Source organism: Pristis pectinata, chromosome 2 (genome assembly GCF_009764475.1).
Source record: "Pristis pectinata isolate sPriPec2 chromosome 2, sPriPec2.1.pri, whole genome shotgun sequence".
In the NCBI taxonomy this organism is placed as follows: Eukaryota; Metazoa; Chordata; class Chondrichthyes; order Rhinopristiformes; family Pristidae; genus Pristis; species Pristis pectinata.
In genome coordinates, this window is record NC_067406.1 from 11,456,893 (window position 1) to 11,475,551 (window position 18,659).

The 18,659-nt window shown below is 38.3% G+C and overlaps 1 protein-coding gene across 1 annotated transcript in view; it reads right to left on the reverse strand.

The window, feature by feature from the left end:
• dnaaf9 (dynein axonemal assembly factor 9) overlaps positions 1-18,659 on the reverse strand; it is a 134,802-nt gene that overhangs the window by 63,959 nt on the left and 52,184 nt on the right. The window contains exons 13-19 of the mRNA XM_052010516.1: positions 15,991-16,075; positions 13,275-13,351; positions 10,229-10,273; positions 9,486-9,531; positions 7,639-7,750; positions 5,284-5,354; positions 3,054-3,104 (exon numbers count right to left, since the gene is read on the reverse strand). Of these exons, the coding sequence (XP_051866476.1) occupies positions 3,054-3,104; positions 5,284-5,354; positions 7,639-7,750; positions 9,486-9,531; positions 10,229-10,273; positions 13,275-13,351; positions 15,991-16,075 (487 nt within the window). The remainder of the gene's footprint in view (positions 1-3,053; positions 3,105-5,283; positions 5,355-7,638; positions 7,751-9,485; positions 9,532-10,228; positions 10,274-13,274; positions 13,352-15,990; positions 16,076-18,659) is intronic.

The following is an 18,659-nucleotide window of genomic DNA, read 5'->3' on the forward strand; positions in this document are numbered from 1 at the left end:
GAAAGTATCTGGCCCGGATGGTGTCCCTGGCAGTGTCCTCAGATATTGTGCTGATCAGCTGGCAGGGCTATTTGCAGACATATTTAACCACTCCCTGCTTCAATCTGAGGTTCCCACTTGTTTTAAGAAGACCACTATCATCCCGGTACCTAAGAAAAACAAGGTAACATGCCTTAATGAATACCAACCGGTGACTCTGACATCCACCATTACGAAGTGCTTCGAGACTGATCATGGCACACATTAACTCCAGCCTCCCAGGAAACCTTGACCCAATGCAATTCACCTACTGCTGAAACAGGTCTACAGTGGACAACATCTCCCTGGCCCTACACTCATCTCTGGAGCATCTGGACAGTCAAGACACCTACGTTAGACTATTGTTTATTGACTACAGCTCCGCCTTCAATACTATAACTCCAAGCAAACTCATCACCAAACTCTGAGACCTGGGACTCAACACCTCTCTCTGGAACTGGACTTTCTGACCAACAGACCACAATCAGTGAGGATAGGGAGCAACACCTCCACTACGATTATTCTCAACACTGGTGCCCACATGGCTGCGTCCTCAGCCCTCTACTCTACTCCCTATATACTCATGACTTTATGGCCAGATTCTGCTCTAACTCCATCTACAAGTTTGCAGATGATACCACCATAGTAGGCCTTATCTCAAATAACGATGAGTCGGAGTTCAGGAAGGAGATAGAGAGCTTAGTGACATGATGGCATGACAAGAACCTTTCCCTCAATGTCAGCAAAACAAAAGAGCTGGTCATTGACTTCAGGAAAGGGGGTGGTGTACATGCACCTGTCTACATCAATGGTGCTGAGGTCAAGAGCATTGAGAGCTTCAGGTTCCTAGGAGTGAACATCACCAATAGCCTGTCCTGGTCCAACCATTTAGACGCCACGGCCAAGAAAGCTCATCAGCGCCTCTATTTCCTCAGGAGGCTAAAGAAATTTGGCATGTCCACTTTGACACTCACCAACTTTTATCAATGCACCATAGAAAGCATCCTATCTGGATGCATCACGGCTTGGTATGGCAACTGCTCTGCCCAGGACCGCAAGAAACTGCAGAGAGTTGTGGACACAGCCCAGCACATCACAGAAACCAAGCCTCCCCTCCATGGACTCTGTCTATATCTCTCACTGCCTTGGTGAAGCAGCCAGCATAATAAAAGACCCCACCCACCCAGGTCATTCTCTCTTCTCCCCTCTCCCATCAGGCAGAAGATACAGGAGCCTGAGGGCACACACCACCAGGCTCAAGGACAGCTTCTATCCCACTGTGATAACACTATTGAACGGTTTCCTTATAATGATGAGATGGACTCTTGACCTCACAATCTACCTTCTTACGACCTTGCCGACCTGCAATGCATTTCCCTGCAGCTACGATACTTTACTCTGTATTCTGTTATTGTTTTTACCCTGTACTACCTCAATGCACTGTGTAATGAATTGATCTGTAGGAATGGTATCCAAGACAAGTTTTTCACTGTACTTCAGTAGTGACAATAATAAATCAATACCAATGCCTTACAAATTGTAAATATGAAAATCACTTCACAAAGGAAAGTGGTCCACTGCAATTTGTCATTTTGACATGCAACAATTTACAGCAAACCTTTTTATTAATTTACAAAACCATGATTAAATATAATCAATGTAAAATGGAATGAAAGAGAAAACAAATTGTGATCGAGTCACTTAAGTAATTCTAAACAGAAGGGACAAGAACCTCGTTTGATAGTACTGGGATAAAAAGAACAAATTTAAGCTGAACATAGGGTGGCATAACAGTAGAGCCATTAGAGCTGTTGTCTCACATCTCCAGTGATCAGAGTTCAATCATGACCTCCATCACTGTCTGCGTGGAGTTTGCACATTCTTTCTGAGACCACATGGGTTTTGTCTGGTTTCCTCCCACTTCCTAAATCATGTGGGTTGGTATATTAACTGCTGTAAATTACCCCTGACATCTAGGTAAGTGAATCTCTTTATGTCTCCATTGTACAATAAATTTTGATTTCAGCAAGGGTGAAGCAGCTAACACAAAAATATGGACTTGAAAAAAAACAAGAACTCGAACCTAAAATGTTTTGAGAAATAATAAGCATAGTGTAATTGGTAAAAGGGACAAATAAAGTCAGAGATGATTTATTATTTGTGCAGTTTCTTGTATCAGTATAAGAGGTGTTAGAAGAGATGCTCCACTTATAATCATGCTTCTCATAATTCAGGTAGCACAATTAAAAGTTCTATTACACAAAAAGAGACTGCATTTCATGACTGATTTTAAAGTAGTACTTAATTATGTTTTGTTAAACATACATGAAGCAACAGAATTTCCAGAGCTTTCTGTTTACGCGCAAACATGCTTTTCAGTGGTTCATAATGCTCTCAAAGATCTACCAAAGTAACTATTTTTCAGGGAATGTGATGGGATGAACTTATTTATAACAGAATGTAGTTTATGGAACTGCTGACTGAATGTTTTTAGGTAAACACCAAATTTGGGATAAAGAGTTTGCCCAATTCAACTGACGAACAACAAAAATAGAAAATAATCAATCAATAAAATGAAAAACTCAAATTTCAGCAAAATCTGGACATTGATGAACAAACAACTTGGTTATCATTGTATCATCAAAGCCATGAGAAAAAAGAAACAGCTATCTAGCTTGAATACATTAAGATTCTGAAATCATAAGTATAAAATTGGACAATTACTCTTTTCTTATTTTTCTTAAATTTAGATCAATTGTGACCTTGCTTAACCCGTACTGGCCATGCAGATTCAAATTTATGAAAATGGAATGTGCTGTAGTGGAACATATCCAAGAATCCAATATCAAAAATAGATCTGAAAAATTGACCACAAAATAAGGATAACACATTGCAAAGAAATCTTTCGATTATTCCTGGCACTATTCCCAATTAAAATCTGCAACATCTATGTCATTGTAGCAAATCTAATTTTCTATTTTAAAAAAAGATTTAGTTTATAACTAAGCAAAAGAAAACAAAGGCAAAAGATATACCTTTAGTATCTGCTGCGCTTCTTCTGAAAGTTTCACCTCAGCATCTTCAACCTTACAAAGAAAGACAATTTTGGTTATGAATAACTTCTCAGAAATCCTATTTTATCAAAATTAAAACAAATTTGACTATGATAGGAATGTCCAAACTTCCAACACCATGCACCCACTAAGATCAGTCTTAGTTTCTATCAAAGTGGCATTTAAGACTGCATTTTTTTTACTTCAAAAGCTAAATATTATAAAAGGTAACAGAGTACAAATGCAAAGTATTCTGTTACGGTTTCCCTTAGGAAGATTGGCTCTTGACGTAAAATGACGACAGAACACTGAAAACAAATAAATTAAAAGAAACATCAGAGAGATTCCATGGTTCAATCCGGAAAAGTGTGAAGTGATGCACTTCAGGAGATCGAATTTGAAGGCAGAATACAAGGTTAATGGCAGGACTCTTAGCAGTGTGGAGGAAAAGAGGGATCTTGAGGTCCACATCCATAGATCCCTCAAGGTTGCCACGCAGGTCGATAAGAGTTGTTAAGAAGGTATATGGTGTGTTGGCCTTCATTAGTCGGTGTATTGAGTTCAAGAGCCACAAGGTAATGTTGCAGCTCTATAAAACTCTGGTTAGACCACACTTGGAGTATTGTGTTCAGTTCTGGTTGCCTCATTATAGGAAGGATGTGGAAGCTTTGAAGAGGGTGCAGAGAAAATTTACAGGATGCTGCCTGGATTGGAGAGCATGTCATATGAGGATAGTTTGAGTGAGCTAGGGCTTTTCTCTTTGGAGAGGAGGAGGATGAGAGGTGACTTGATAGAGGTGTACAAGAAGATAAGAGGCAGAGATCAAGTGGACAGTCAGAGACTTTTTCCCAGGGCGACAATAGCAAACACGAGGGGACATAATTTTAAGATAATTGGAGGAAGATATAAGGGGGATGTCAGGGGTAAGTTTTTTTTTTACACAGAGTGGTGGGTGCGTGGAACGCACTGCCAGCAGAGGCTGTGGGGCAGCTACATTAGGGACATTTAAGAGACTCTTAAGACAGACATGAATGATAGAGAAATGGGGGGCTATGTGGGAGGGAAGGGCTAGATATATCTTAGAGTGGGATAAAATGTCGGCACAACATCGTGGGCCGAAGGGCCTGCACTGTGCTGTAGTGTTCTATGTTCTTAGCTGTAGGCTGAGAAATGGTAAATGGAGTTTAATTCTGATAGGTGCAAGGTGTTGCATTTTGGGAAGTCAAGCCAGGGTAGGACTTCCACAGTGAATGGTCGGGCCCTGGGGAGTGTTATACTCCTTGGTCCCTCTGTTCTACAAGTACATAGTTCCCTGAAAGTTGGAATACTGCATTCAGTTTTGGTCACCCTACCAAAGGAAAGACACCATTAAACTGGAAAGAGTGCAGAAAAGATGTACGAAGATGTTGCCGGGACTCGAGGGACTGGGTTATAGGAAGACTTTGGGCAGGCTAGGACTTCAATCCTTGGCGTATAGGAGACTGAGGAGTGATCTTATAGAGGTGTATAAGATCATGAAGGGTATAGGTAGGGTGAATGCACTCAAGTCTTTTTCTAAGGGATGGGGAATCAAGAATTAGAGGGCATTGGTTTAAGGTGAGAGGGGAAAGATTTAATAGGAACCCAAGGGGCAACTTTTTCCCAAATAGAGGATGGTACGAAAGTGGAACAAGCTGCCAGAGGAAGTGGTTGAGGCAGGTACAATGACAACATTTAAGAGACATCCCCATTGGAGCACGGATAGGAAAAGTTTAAGGGATCTGAGTCAAACACAGGTAAATGGGACTAGCTTAGATCAGCATCTAGGTCAGAACAGACAAATTGATCCAAAGTGCCTGTTTCTGTGCTGCATAGCTCTACCACTCTACTCCCAAAATACTCTTCACATTTTCCGGGATGAAATTCTATCTGCCATTGTTCTACTCATCTTACCAGCTCATCAATGTCATTCTGTAGCCGAAGACTACGTTCCTCATTATCAGTAACATCACCAATTTTTTGTGTCATCTGCAAAAACTTACTAATCACTCCTCCTACATTCATTATCCAGATTATTAAAGTACATAACAAACAGCAAAATTCCCAGCAACAATCCCCAAAGTACACTACTGGTCACAGACTTTCATTCATCTTCATACCTTTAAGGAGGTTTTAACATGGGATTTTCTCTCAAAAAGGATGGGAGCTATTGGTGTACCCTACAGTCACTTACCATCCAAGAAACATATCGAGGCACGGTCGCTGACAGAATCATGTAGCTGCTGTCTGTAGACACAGTGCCATCTACAGGGAACAAAGTGGAACAACAGCTTGTTATTTTCTCAAATTGTCCACACCAGCAAAGGTACAGCCTACAGAATTAAAGGAACAGGTGACAGCTTGGATACACAATTGGCTTAAGGCCAGAAACCATAGAAAAGCAAAGTGAACAGCATAGACGTCAGTAAAGGTGGGAACCATTTTTCCTTCTGAACAGAATTTATAACTGAGACCTGGATATTCATGAGAAAATTTTAAACTTTACAGATGACATGAAACTCAGAAATGTAGCAACCATTAGGAAGATAATAACAGACCTCAAGGACAGAAAAACTAGTAAAATGGGCAGCCATAAAGCAGAATTAATGTAACACAAAGTTTAACATTGAAACCAGTATGCACAAAAGAGAGCTATTTAAACCAAGCCAGTTTTGTGACTCCCCCTATGTAGCATTACAGGCAACAGCACAAACGTTCTTGAATGTGGTAAGCACTGCTTTTCTCAGATCTAAACTACACTTTGAGTGAAAAGATCCTTCTTCACTCTAATTCAACTTCCTTAAAATAATCTCTCCCTGGTTATTGACCATTTTCTCAAAGGAAATCTCCTTCCTGGTAACCTAACTAAGGCCTCTCATTGTTTCAGATATATATTCCTTCAGCCTCCTCTAATCAAAATAAAAGCAATGCTTAGCTACTATCTCCTTGTAATGGAAACTCTCATATTTTCTTATGACATAGGATGAGGCCATTTGGCCCATTGTCTTTGCTGTGTCTCAGAGCAATCCCAGTAATCCCACCCCACTAATTATTTCCACATAACCTATTTTTTTCTCACCTGCCCATCAACTCTGAGTCTCTGATCTCCAACTACACTCGAGGAGAAAACTGATGCACCCAGGGAATCCCATCCAATCAAAGGGAGATTCCACATAAAAAGTACCAAAGGTCACTGGAGTCATGAGGGGACAGCACTACCTGCTACACCACTGTGCCAATCCTAGCAATATTTTTTGTTACTCTCGTCTGAACTCCAATATCTTTCCAATAATGCAGTGACCAGGACTATTCACAGTCCTCAAGCTGAAGCCAACTAATGCTTCATGCAATTCCAGCATGACTTCAAGCTCTTGCAGTTTATGTTTTGATCAAAAAAGACAAATATCCCACAAACTTTCTAAATTGCGTTATTTGTTAACTCCCATGAGAGATTTGTCGACATACAGCCTAAAGTCCTTCTAGAATTTTCAGTTTACCACCAGTTATTGAATATACCCTTGCCTTGTTTGCCATCCCCAAATCACCTTGCAACTCCCTGGATTAAATTTAATTTGTCACTTCTCTGCCTACCCGACAGCCCATTGATCCTATCACTTATTTTATCACCTTTAAACCTTTTAAGCACGGCTCCTCCAGTGGCTAAATCATTAATATACACCACAAAAATCAAGGAACCTTGTAGTTAGTCCTTCAAAGCTATAAAAACAACTTCCCTCTCAAAAATATCTATTGACAGAAACGCTTTGTTTCAGACCACTCAGCCAAATTTGGTTGCAATCCCACTTTCCCCTGGATCCTGTGGGATTTAGCAAACACCTTCCTAAAACTGATGCACACAAATCAAATGCACTTCCCAGGTCACTCTTCATTCTCGCCTCAAAATAATCAATCATTATGTCAGATACAACTTTTACTCAACAAATCCATGCTAAATATGATGGACTAATTTACTTTTTAATCAATATTAATTTATGCTCTTGCAGTATTATATAATTATTCTCCTATCATTTCTTATGTAAAACTTTTATTATCTCTCTCCATGAAATGCTGGGCTTTCCCAGAATTCTACTTTATTTCAAATTGCCAGCAAATGTTTCAGTTCCATGAGAATTTAATGTCTCCACTATCTTCAATTTTCACCTCCACCAGAAAGATTAGCTCCCCTTAACAAGCCTTCAGCACAGTCTCCTGGTCAACAGCAATCTATATAATGCATCTTCTCTTGGTATCCACCCTATTACCAATATTCCCTTTGTCCATCTCAAGGCCCTTGAACAAAGTAGCCCAAGCCATTTCAGGAAGCCTTGAAACATTAAATACACTGCTGGGCCCAGAGTCACACAAGGATAGCAGACTTCTACCTCTGGTAGTTTTGTGATCATCATAATTAATGATTGTTTCTTTTAAATTCCAGATTGAATTTAAATTTCACAGCTATCATGGCAGGTTTTGAGTTGGCTGCAACACCATCACTATTCTTTCATAATGTAGGTTGAGAAATCCAGTTATATGAATTGAAGATGCTTACCCTTTTCTTTCAGAAATACTTTAGATTCTAGGAATGATTCAGAGAAAACTATGGATCCTAGAGTCCCTTTGGTTCCTGTTAAATCTGGAATGTCATAAACAGTCATTGATGCCTGCAACACAATTTGAAATGGAAAGCATTCAATTAAGCAATCTCAAATCAAGGTTACAGTGGGGCACAATTTAGTAAGTAAACTGACAGAGCTTAAAACTCTTATTTGCTATGTATGGAGACATAGAGAGACCACAGCAATCTACCTGTACCAATATATTCTGCAAAACCCACATCCGCAATAGCATATGAAAGTAGCCCTTCGGGGAAGTAGCCCATGAAGGGAGGTAATAAAAAACATGGATTAATTCCCATGGATGATTTGAAGCGTAGAAGAGCAGAAAAGTGAAGCAAAATCTGGAAATATTGTTTATAAATTTCATCAGAAATAACCCTTATAAAATTCTCTAAGATGCTTGCAACTGGTTAAAAGATATTCAACAAAAACAGGAAGCATAGGTACATTCCGAAGAAAAAGATAACATACAGACTTCCAGATTAAGAAATAAAGAAAGTCAAATGTGCATGAATGCACAGCAAACATAAACATATAAAATCAGGAAAAACGTGAAACATACACTAAGTGGTAAAAACGTCAATCGGGATACAGGAATCTAGTGGTCATGGTCATGGTCACTTTCAAACTAGAGGTCATGTTCTGAAGCTCAGCGAAATAAAATTAGGCAGAAGCAGAAAAAAATGACAACAAGGTTGACTGATCATTTTAAAAACAGATTTATTAAAGCTCTGCCATTAATGATTCCATCATAAGGTTTAGATGCATTGTGTTTCCCTCCAAGAACGAAAAGCATACAAACTGAGGGATTCACAGGAAGCATCACACAGTTTTCTGTGCTCAGAAACATGTCCTCTTTTCAACCTGTTAAATCAGGTTCTACATTAATCATCCATTGTCTTAAATTGGCTTAATTTTGTATTTGTAAGTTCAAAAGTTTGTTGGACTTGATGTAGGACAGGGATTTACAACTTCCACATAAAATCAATGCCTAACAATAATACAAAAGGTTGGTCAGAGAAGATCTGCCATCTCTGAAAAACTGCCACTTACATGATTAAGTGATCAAAGATTCCAAATCTTTTTCTTGCTAATAAATAGCATCCTGGTTGTTTCTAAACCAGTGGGATTACCTCTATTTTCATGGCAAGTTACTGGGTAAATTGTGCTGCTCTTTAGCCAACAGTTGCATATTAGATTTATATTTCAACATAGTTGGATGCCCTTCCACCCATCCAGTCCATACTGGCTCTCAGATCAATCCTACTAATCCTATTGCTGTAGCTATTTACTTAGAAAATTGAAACCTTGCTGCAGTGAGAAGGTCAGCTCATTCCTGACTTCCACACCCTGTCAATTTCAAGGTTAAAGTCAAGAATCAGCCAGAGGTCAGATGCCAGTGGGCTGGATTAAGTATAATCAGTCCCATCTGAGTATCATGAATAAATATTTGGGATTTCATCACTTGCTATTTCATTATATCTTCGAGGCCTTGAAGTTAGAACCTCAATCCATCCAATATCAAAGATGTGTAACTGTACAACCTTCTACAATGACAGTAAGAAGACTGAAGCATGCAATTCAGTATTTGAATCAGGTTTGAAATAAATTCTGGACATCATTACATGACTAAAGTTGTTGACATTTTGAGAATCTGTTGTCTTTATAATGCCATTTTTCCAATTTATTTCTGAACCTTTCATCTTGGAAATTTTTTAAACATACAAACTACTCTTCTCAAGAAATGTCCGGAAAATGTTTGACTTCATGTTTAACTTACAGTTTTAGCGAGGAATTTGCTTGAATGGCTATCCAATGGGATGATTCTAGAAAAAAGTGACATAAAAAGCTATAAGAAATAATTTAGATACTAAAAGCTATAATTAATGTGTAGTTGGCACCTATTTTAATTTATTATTAGAATCCAGTCATATTTCCTTACAGTAAACTGCTCCCAAAGTTTCACTGAGCAAAGCAAATTTAAGTTAGAATGTAATATTGGCTTTAAGTTTTGCCGTAACCCATTCTACATCAACAACAGAATTAACCATCATGAAATTTAATATGATTAATTGTCAACTATTTTTACAACTCCCCCCTGCAGATGTATGCAGCAACAAATTAAACTTTAGAATAAGGCACCACCTAGGGTCCTGAACTGATACCACATGGCTGCATGTTTGCAATTCTCTGCCTCAGCTGTTTCACCAGAGATGCAAATGCTATCTTAAGCACTTAAATTTTCACACAAACTTAACTTGCAAGTATGGACTAAATTGCTGTTCTCAGCCTGTAATGACAACCATTAAAATACAACTTCTGCTATGCAACTTCAGTGCAAAACTCAATCACACGAAAATAATGGTAACCACTGTACAGCTCAAATCAAGAGAGCAATTGCAGGACAAAACTTCGTTTTTCCACACAAAGATCATGAGTGAAAACATGCAGGCCAAATTCCTGTATGCATAAAGCCATCAAAGGGTTTTTGAAAACAATGCTAAGCATAAAATCAACACTCACCTCCCCTGGCTATTCACAGCTTCAATCAGAAAGGACAATTTTGATCTATTGGAAAAATAAGAGTTACCAAAAATGCTTTAATAAAAGAGCTCAGTTTTAAAAGACAAATAGCATTGGTGGCACATCAGATTGACCACAAAGGATCTCAAAATTTCACTGCAGCTCTGCCCATGCTTTTCCAACTTGTTGCATTATGGGCTAACCTATGTTACGAACTAGGTTACTATTGGTGAATGTCCCTTTAAGATAGAGCACAGTGGTGTGTGTGTGTGTGTGTGTGTGTGTGTGTGTGTGTGTGTGTGTGTGTGTGTGTGTGTGTGTGTGTGTGTGGCGTGGTTATGACAACAGAAGATAAAGGACATAATGACGTTTTTGGAGCAATCAGTCAGAGTCAGAGGAAGAGCAAGAGCGAGAGACACCAGCCTGCTAGTCTCTATCGATGGATGAAAAACAGTAACTGTGTCTGTCACTACAATCCACGTATGGATTTTTGGAGTAATCCGGTGGAGTCCACTTTGTCATTAACCTGTAGAGGGCAACAGGTATTTGTGTGGGCAGCCACGATTTGAGTGCCTTTCAGGGTGACACAGATGCGATGGAGTGGTCACTGCTGAGTAGACACTGAGATGTCGTACGAGTTCCAAAGTGGAACATCTGGATTTCGTAATTACTCTCTACATTTTGTCTTCAGTCAACGGTGGTTGTTGAAGAAGGCTTTGCTCACGTTTCACCTTATGGCTTGCTGAAATGAACTTTGAAAACTATTCCTGGACTTGGGAGTTTGGGAACTTGCCACACCCACACTTCGAGTTTAGTTTTTGGGGTTAATGTTTAAGATCTAACATTTTTACTTCTAAAATTCTAACATTTTTACTTTTATTTTTCTTATTATCATAAGTAGTTAGAACCACAGAACAATACAGGCCCTTCGGCCCACCACGTTGTGCCAACCTTCAAACGACTCCTAAGACTATCTAACCTTCCTCCCACATATCCCTCTATCTTAAATTCCTCCATATGCTTATCTAACAATCTCTTGAACTTGACCAATGTATCAGCCTCCACCACCACCCCAGGCAGCGCGTTCCATGCACCAACCACTCTCTGGGTGAAAAACCTCACTCTGACATCTCCCTTTAACTTCCCACCCATTACCTTAAAGCCATGCCCTCTTGTATTGAGCATTGATGCCCTGGGAAAGAGGAGCTGGCATTCCACTCTATCTATTCCTCTTAATATTTTGTATACCTCTATCATGTCTCCCCTCATCCTCCTTCTCTCCAATGAGTAAAGCCCTAGCTCCTTTAGTCTCTCCTCATAATCCATACTCCCTAATCCAGGCAGCATCCTGGTAAATCTCCTCTGCACCCTTTCCAATGCCTCCACATCCTTCCTATGATGAGGCGACCAGAACTGGACACAGTACTCTAAGTGTGGTCTAACCAGAGTTTTGTAAAGCTGCATCATTACTTCGCGGCTCTTAAACTCGATCCCATGACTTATGAAAGCTAACATCCCATAAGCTTTCTTAACTACCCTATCCACCTGTGTGGCAACTTTCAGTGATCTGTGGATTTGAACCCCCAGATCCCTCTACACTGCCCAGAATCCTGCCATTTACCTTGTATTCCACCTTGGAGTTTGTCCTTCCAAAGCGTACCACCTCACACTTCTCCAGATTGAATTCCATCTGCCATTTGTCAGCCCAGCTCTGCATCCTATCAATATCCCTCTATAAGCTTCGACTGCCCTCCACATTATCCACAACACCACCAATCTTTGTGTCATCTGCAAACTTGCTAACCCACCCTTCCACCCCCTCATCTAAGTCATTAATAAATATCACAAAAAGTAGAAGTCCCAGAACCGATCCCTATGGGACACCACTAGTCACAGCCCTCCAATCCGAATGCACTCCCTCCACCACAACCCTCTGCTTTCTACAGGCAAGCCAAGTCTGAATCCACACGGCCAAGCCTCCCTGAATCCCTTGGCCTCTGACTTTCTGAAGAAGCCTACCATGTGGAACCTTGTTATTAATAAAGTAGTTTTTAAATACTTATACATGACTCTGTGTGTTTCTTTTGTTGCTGGTTCGTAACACCTACAAGCAACAACCAACATTCAAGAAGGTTTTAAGAGGTTATAGTGTAATAAATAAGTGATCATCACTCAAGCTTCAATTTGTGAAAACTTTGTAGAATTGAAAGAATATTCAGAAATGAGTATATGGAAGGTTTATCCAATGAAATTTAAAAAGTGGCACAGTAACTAATGCTGCTGCCTCATGGCTCCAATACCCTGGGTTCAATCATGAGCTTGGGTGCTATCTGTATGGAATTTGCACATTCTCCTTGTGACAACAGGTGCTCTAGCTTCCTTCCACATCCCAAAAGTATGCTTTTAGGTTAATAGGTAAGTGACAAAAGAATCAAAAGGGAATTGCTGTAAGAGAAAACAAGTTGTAATAGGGAAATAAGAGAAGGAATGAAGCTGATAGAATTGCTCTGCTGGGTGCCAGTATGGACATGATGGGCTGAATAGCCTCCTGTGTCATAAGTAAATTTGGTCAGTTAAAATCTTCAGTTAAACCGGAAAATCTTTATAAACTTCTACATAGAGGAACAGATTCAAGAGGCTGAATGGTCTACCTCTGTTCCCATTTGACATGTTATGCCTGTCAATGCTTTTTTGCAAGAGTACCTTGCTTTCTGTCCAGATTCTTCTATCCTCATCTGCTTCAATTATTTATTAATGATTACATGAATATTTTAAAAATGTAAAATTTATGGGAAAATACAAGGAAAGAATGATTATAGTTTCAGCTGGAAAGATAACATTAACATATGTTCTAATTATCTGGTTAATTGCTGCACATTCTATGATTCCATGAAGAAAATACTAAAAAACAAAAAAAATGCCTCGATTTTAAATGTGTTTCCTGTCAGCTCCTCATTGAGGAGACATCCTGTAATCTTATTGTCATTCTTATTTACAAAGTTAAAGAGCATAATTAGAGTTATAAAATAAAATTTGTACACCATACCTTAGGATGGCTTTATAGTGACCAAGACCATAACAATCCAATGTTGAAAGAAAAACATCTTCAGCAGTTTCTTTGGCCTAAAAAGAAATAGGATGTATTCATTTGTGACTCAGACAAAAACAACTAAGTACTGCTTATAGACCAACATACAATCTTGCATGCTTGAACTTCAACACAGGGCAGTTAAATTTACTTTACAAAAATAGTACAAAATAGGCCTTTCGGTCGAACTAGTCAATCCAAGCATTAATGTTTCTCTGGAGCCTTCTTCCATTTTTCCTCATCTAAATCTATAGGCGTATCTCTCAACTTCTTCTCCCTTCATATGCTTACCAAACTTTAACTGTTTGCTTCAACCATTCCTTATGATAAGCAAGTTCACATTCTCAACATTCTTTGGGTGAAGTATCTTTTGAATTCCATGTCTTATGATGATGATCTTTTGAAATCCATGAACCAATTACTCATTATATTTCTCATCTCTAGATATTTAGCTGGTCTCCCTTTGATGGGGATTCCCTTATACTTCCTACCGTTCATGTTAATTGTCCTGGAAAATCTGGAGTGTTGCTGAATTTACTTGTTCATCCAAAGATGTCTTTCCATTCAGCACAATGAAACACAAGAAATAGAATTCGTTCATTTTCAGCTTTTGGCCAGTTCATCACTTGAAAAAAAGCTACATAGGTTTTAGTTTTTAAAAAGTTGCTCACACTTCCAGAATGGAAAGAAAGAAAAAATCCTCTTTCCTATATTACAACACAACACTTCTTGTCCAAAGCTTCCTTATATCATACATGGTAAAATGTTCAATTACAATGTCCTATAAAGAGCTTTGGTCTGTTTTTCAGTGCTGAAATGCTGTGCAAATTGAAGCTATAGTTGTCCTACACAAAATTTAATCACCAAAAATTTTCAATATATATTGTCTTTACCATATTAGTATTTCCCAAAATGTTTCAATGAAACATTTACCCAACAAAAACTGACACTCACTTATAGAGCTACAGAGCAAAAGCAGGCTTAAAGAGGCAGTAAGGCTGAAAGAGAATTCCAGAGTTTAGGGCCTCAGCAAATGAATGCACAATCACCAATGGTGGAGTAATTAAATTCATGGATAATGAAGCCTGAATTAGAGCACTGGATTTACCTTCTGTGGTTTGTTCAAAGGAGATTATGGAGATAGGTAATGGCAAGATCATGAAAGGGTTGAGAAAAAAGTGAAAAACAAAAGGCGAGAAGGTAAGGAGCCAGCAAAGACTCAGCAAAAACGCAGATGACTAGTGATGGAGGAATCAGGAACTAGTGAAAGTTAGAGATAAGGATAGAAATTTTGACAAATCAATTCTACAGTTTGACCAAAAATACATAAAGTTGAGGCAGTGGTGGAGTTGAACACCAAAACAAATGGTTGCATTAGTTATGACATGGAAGTATCCAAAACTTATCTCAGTTTCAGTTGCCAGAGTGGAAGTGGTATCAGTGGTATGGGAACTAGGTGTGCGACAAAACAGAAGTTAATGGCATTTGTCTTTCTAATACAGTAAACATTAATTTATCTGGTATTTATCATCCAGAATTCTCATGCAACCCACAAACATTTCTAAGAATATTGAGCAATTCCATAAATTTTCAAAAACATAAATTTGAATTTGGCGAAAGTAAGGCTCAAATAGTAAATATTTCAAGAGCTATGCAAAATAGGTGAAAAAACATCTTTAGTTTATTTAAGTTGATACATAAGGGTCATGCAGTTGTAAGCTGATTAGAAGCAACATCATCTTTGAAGATCTAGCACTTCATGTGATGATGAGTACAGTCATTCATTTACTTCTGCCGTATTTTACATTTATACTGTTCAGCAAAATATAGAATGGCGGTGTAAAATATCGCTATTTAAAAAGATAAGATGACATAGTTCAGCAATGTATTTAAAGGCTGAGGCATAAAGGTTCATATGCTGCATGTGATTTACAGTATGTTTTTTTGAGTAGTTCTGAGAGTATACTGTAGTTAGTTGGAAAAAGTCTGTTATTCAAATATTGGATATCAGATGACCAGTCTGACAATTTAGAAATAGTGCAGGGAATGAAGATGTGGCAGTGGGGTGGACCAAGATGTCATGAATGTACTTGTAGAAACTGGTGCTGTGTTTTCATGTCACTGACCATGTAATTGGTCATTCTTCTTATTCCTGTTTGTTTGACTTTGCCCGTCACATTTGCCTACAATACACAGTCACTATAAATGCAAAAGTAGCTGACTGTGCAGAAAACATTCCACGGTCATGAGCACTCTAATACGTTCTCTCTTCCTTCCAGTAGTTTCAACAGAAATAGTTGTCTAGAAAGACAAACCACACAATGTTAATAGACCACAGATGAAACATCTGCACATAAGAGTTCCAAAAATATGGTGTTCACATCCAGGGAAATGAGTTTAAGCAGAAATTCAAAAGGAATAAAGGTAAATGCAATCTCCATTGGACAGCATTTCCGTATTTTTCAAAATACTAAGCTGAAAATTTGTGAAGCCAATGGAATGTCTACGTATTAAAAGTTGTTTAATACCATAGTTTTCCACGAGGTGAATATAACCAATTCAAAAAATTTTGGTAGTTCTAATGAATGGCTATGGTTAATAAAGACTTTAACACCAAAATAACCACAAATCTTCGATTTAACAATTAAAATACAATCTTGCAAAAATGACTTACAATTTTTATGCTGGGAGTTTCTACGTAGCATCGTATGCTAGCCAACACTGCTTCTACTACAGCAAAATAAATCTGTGGCAACACCCTAAGAAATAAAGATCATTCAGAGATTTAATTGCTGACTCATGCTCTAGTCTCGGACAATGTCCACCATCAAATTTCCCATAGCTAAAAAGCCACTGTGACTTTGTAACATTTCTTGTTCATGAATTAAAAATGAAAAAGAGCTATCTAGCAGTGAGCATAAAAAAAATACACATTTGCACAGTGAACCCGTGGAATTTCTATATTTGTTGACCAGAAGAAATGGAAGGGATGTGAGTATTTTTTGACTTATGTTTTAATTATTACTGTGTGATTATGTAAATATACTCGAGCAAAACCTATAAATAAGACACCAGGAACTGACATTGCCTATTCTTACCTTGAAAATGATGCAAATTCAGCAACAAATTGCATTTCTCTGTCCTACATTAACTCTTGGGCACTCGCAAAAAAGGAGAAAATGCAATGAAGGTTTGTGTAAGTTTACTGAGGACTCCATAGCAAGTCTGAGTGAATTGAGAACATTCAAGAAATAAAGCACAATAGGTCACATGACGAGATGGAATGACTTAAGCAACTTTCTTCATCGAGTTGGTAGAGAAATTGACTAATATATGCAACTCTCAAGATTATCTATTCGCAGACCATCTAAGACAGATACCCAGAATAGACATCACCTTTCACTTCCCAAAGCAAAGGCTCCTCATAGAAATAGATCCATAATCGTTGCCAAGGGACAGAATACAATGGCAGGGTCAGAGGAAGAGAAGCTGCCCCTATTAGCTAAGTATATAAAGATTACACAGCCAGGACAATCCTTGATTCAGGAGCCTCATGAGGTTATTTCCTTCAGTTAAGTATGAGAAGCCAACAAAATTCCAAAAGAATTTTTTGTCAAATTGCAACTTAGATCTGGTCATGTGCAGTATTGATTAATATTCTCATTATAAAGGATCCTGTGGGTAAAACTGATAATAACATTAGAGAATTTCACATTCAATTTGAGTGTGACAAACCCATAAAACATAGAAATCCTTGGACTTGGAGAGGATGTTTCATCTTGTGAGAAAATTTAAAACTAGGAGCCATTATTTAAAGGATCATCCATTTAAGGTGGTGGTGATTTTTTTTATATTTCTTAAATGTTCATAAATCTTTGAAACGGTCTTCTCAAAAGGCAGTGGAAGCAGAGGCTTTGAATACTTTTAAGGGTGAGGTAGATAGATTCTTTACAAGCAAGAGAGTGAAAGGTACCGGGGAAGACAGAAATGCAGAATTTAGGATTCAATCAAATCAGCTATGACGTAAATGAATGGCAGAGTACCCTCGAAGGGATAAGCACTACTCCTAATTCATATACTTGCATGTAAGCCTGAAAACTAAAATTTTGAACTGAAATAAAGGCAGAGTGATGGAATGATCAAAATAAATTGGGAAACTATAATAATAATAAGCAGTGCTAAACAACTGAAGAAATATTTCATCAACAAATGTAATCCATTGACAAATAAAAGACTCCATGTAAAAAGTGAAGCATCTGTGATTAAGAATCAAGGAAAAGAACTGGAGTGAAAGAAAGGCCTGCAAGGTTTCTAAGATCTGTATTTGGAGTGGGGACTAGGGGAATTCTAGAACCCAAAAGGTGGCTTGAAAACAGACTAAAGAGGGAAAAAGCAGAAGGATATAAATTGGTAAGAAATGTTAGAAAAGAGCTACAGAAGTAAATGTTGATTCCTTAATAGCTGAGACAGGAATAAAAAAAGGCAGAAACATGAAACAAATGTTTCGCATGTGTCTTTACAGTAAAAGACACAATGACATAAGAGTGTGCAAAAAATGGCAGAGTACAAGAGAAAATGTTAAATTAACATTAGGGTAAGAGAAACAAAAAAAAACAAAATGTTACTTAAAGAGTTTGAGACTATTTAATGCCAGTGTGCAAAGAGATGCAGATGTCTTTGTTCAAGAAAGAAAGTTAGCATGTCATTAAAGCAGGTAATGAAGAAGGCAAATGGCTGTTACTGCAAGAGGGAATGGAATACAAGTGTAACAAAGTTTCCTTTCAACAGGACAGGGTCCTGTTGTGACTATACCTGGATAATACATTTAGTGCGATTCTCCCTATACATGCCTTTAGGAAAAGTGCAGCAACGATTATCCAAACTGATTCCTTGAATGAGGGCTATCTATGCTCTCTGGAATTAAAAAGAATGAGGGTGTAAACCTAAGAAAGTAGAAAACAGGAGCACAAGTAGGCCATGCAGCCTTTTGTGCCTCCTCTACCATTCAACATGATCATGGTTGACCATCTATCTCAATCTCCTGTGCTCTCCCCAATCTCCCTGCTGCCTTTGCGTCTAGAAATTTATCTACCTTCTCAAAAATATTTAGCGAATTGACATTAACAAATTCCACAGTATACCATGCTCCAAGTCCAGAAATTTCTCATCTCAATCCTAAACAACTTAGCCTGTAAACCAAAACTGTGATCCTTTATTTTAGAAACCGCAACCTTAGGGAACATCCTCCCTGCATCCTGTCTTGTCAACCCTGTCAGAATTTTGCAAGTTTCAAATAGATCCCCTCACGTTCTTCTAACTTCTCGTGATTTCAAACCTAGATCA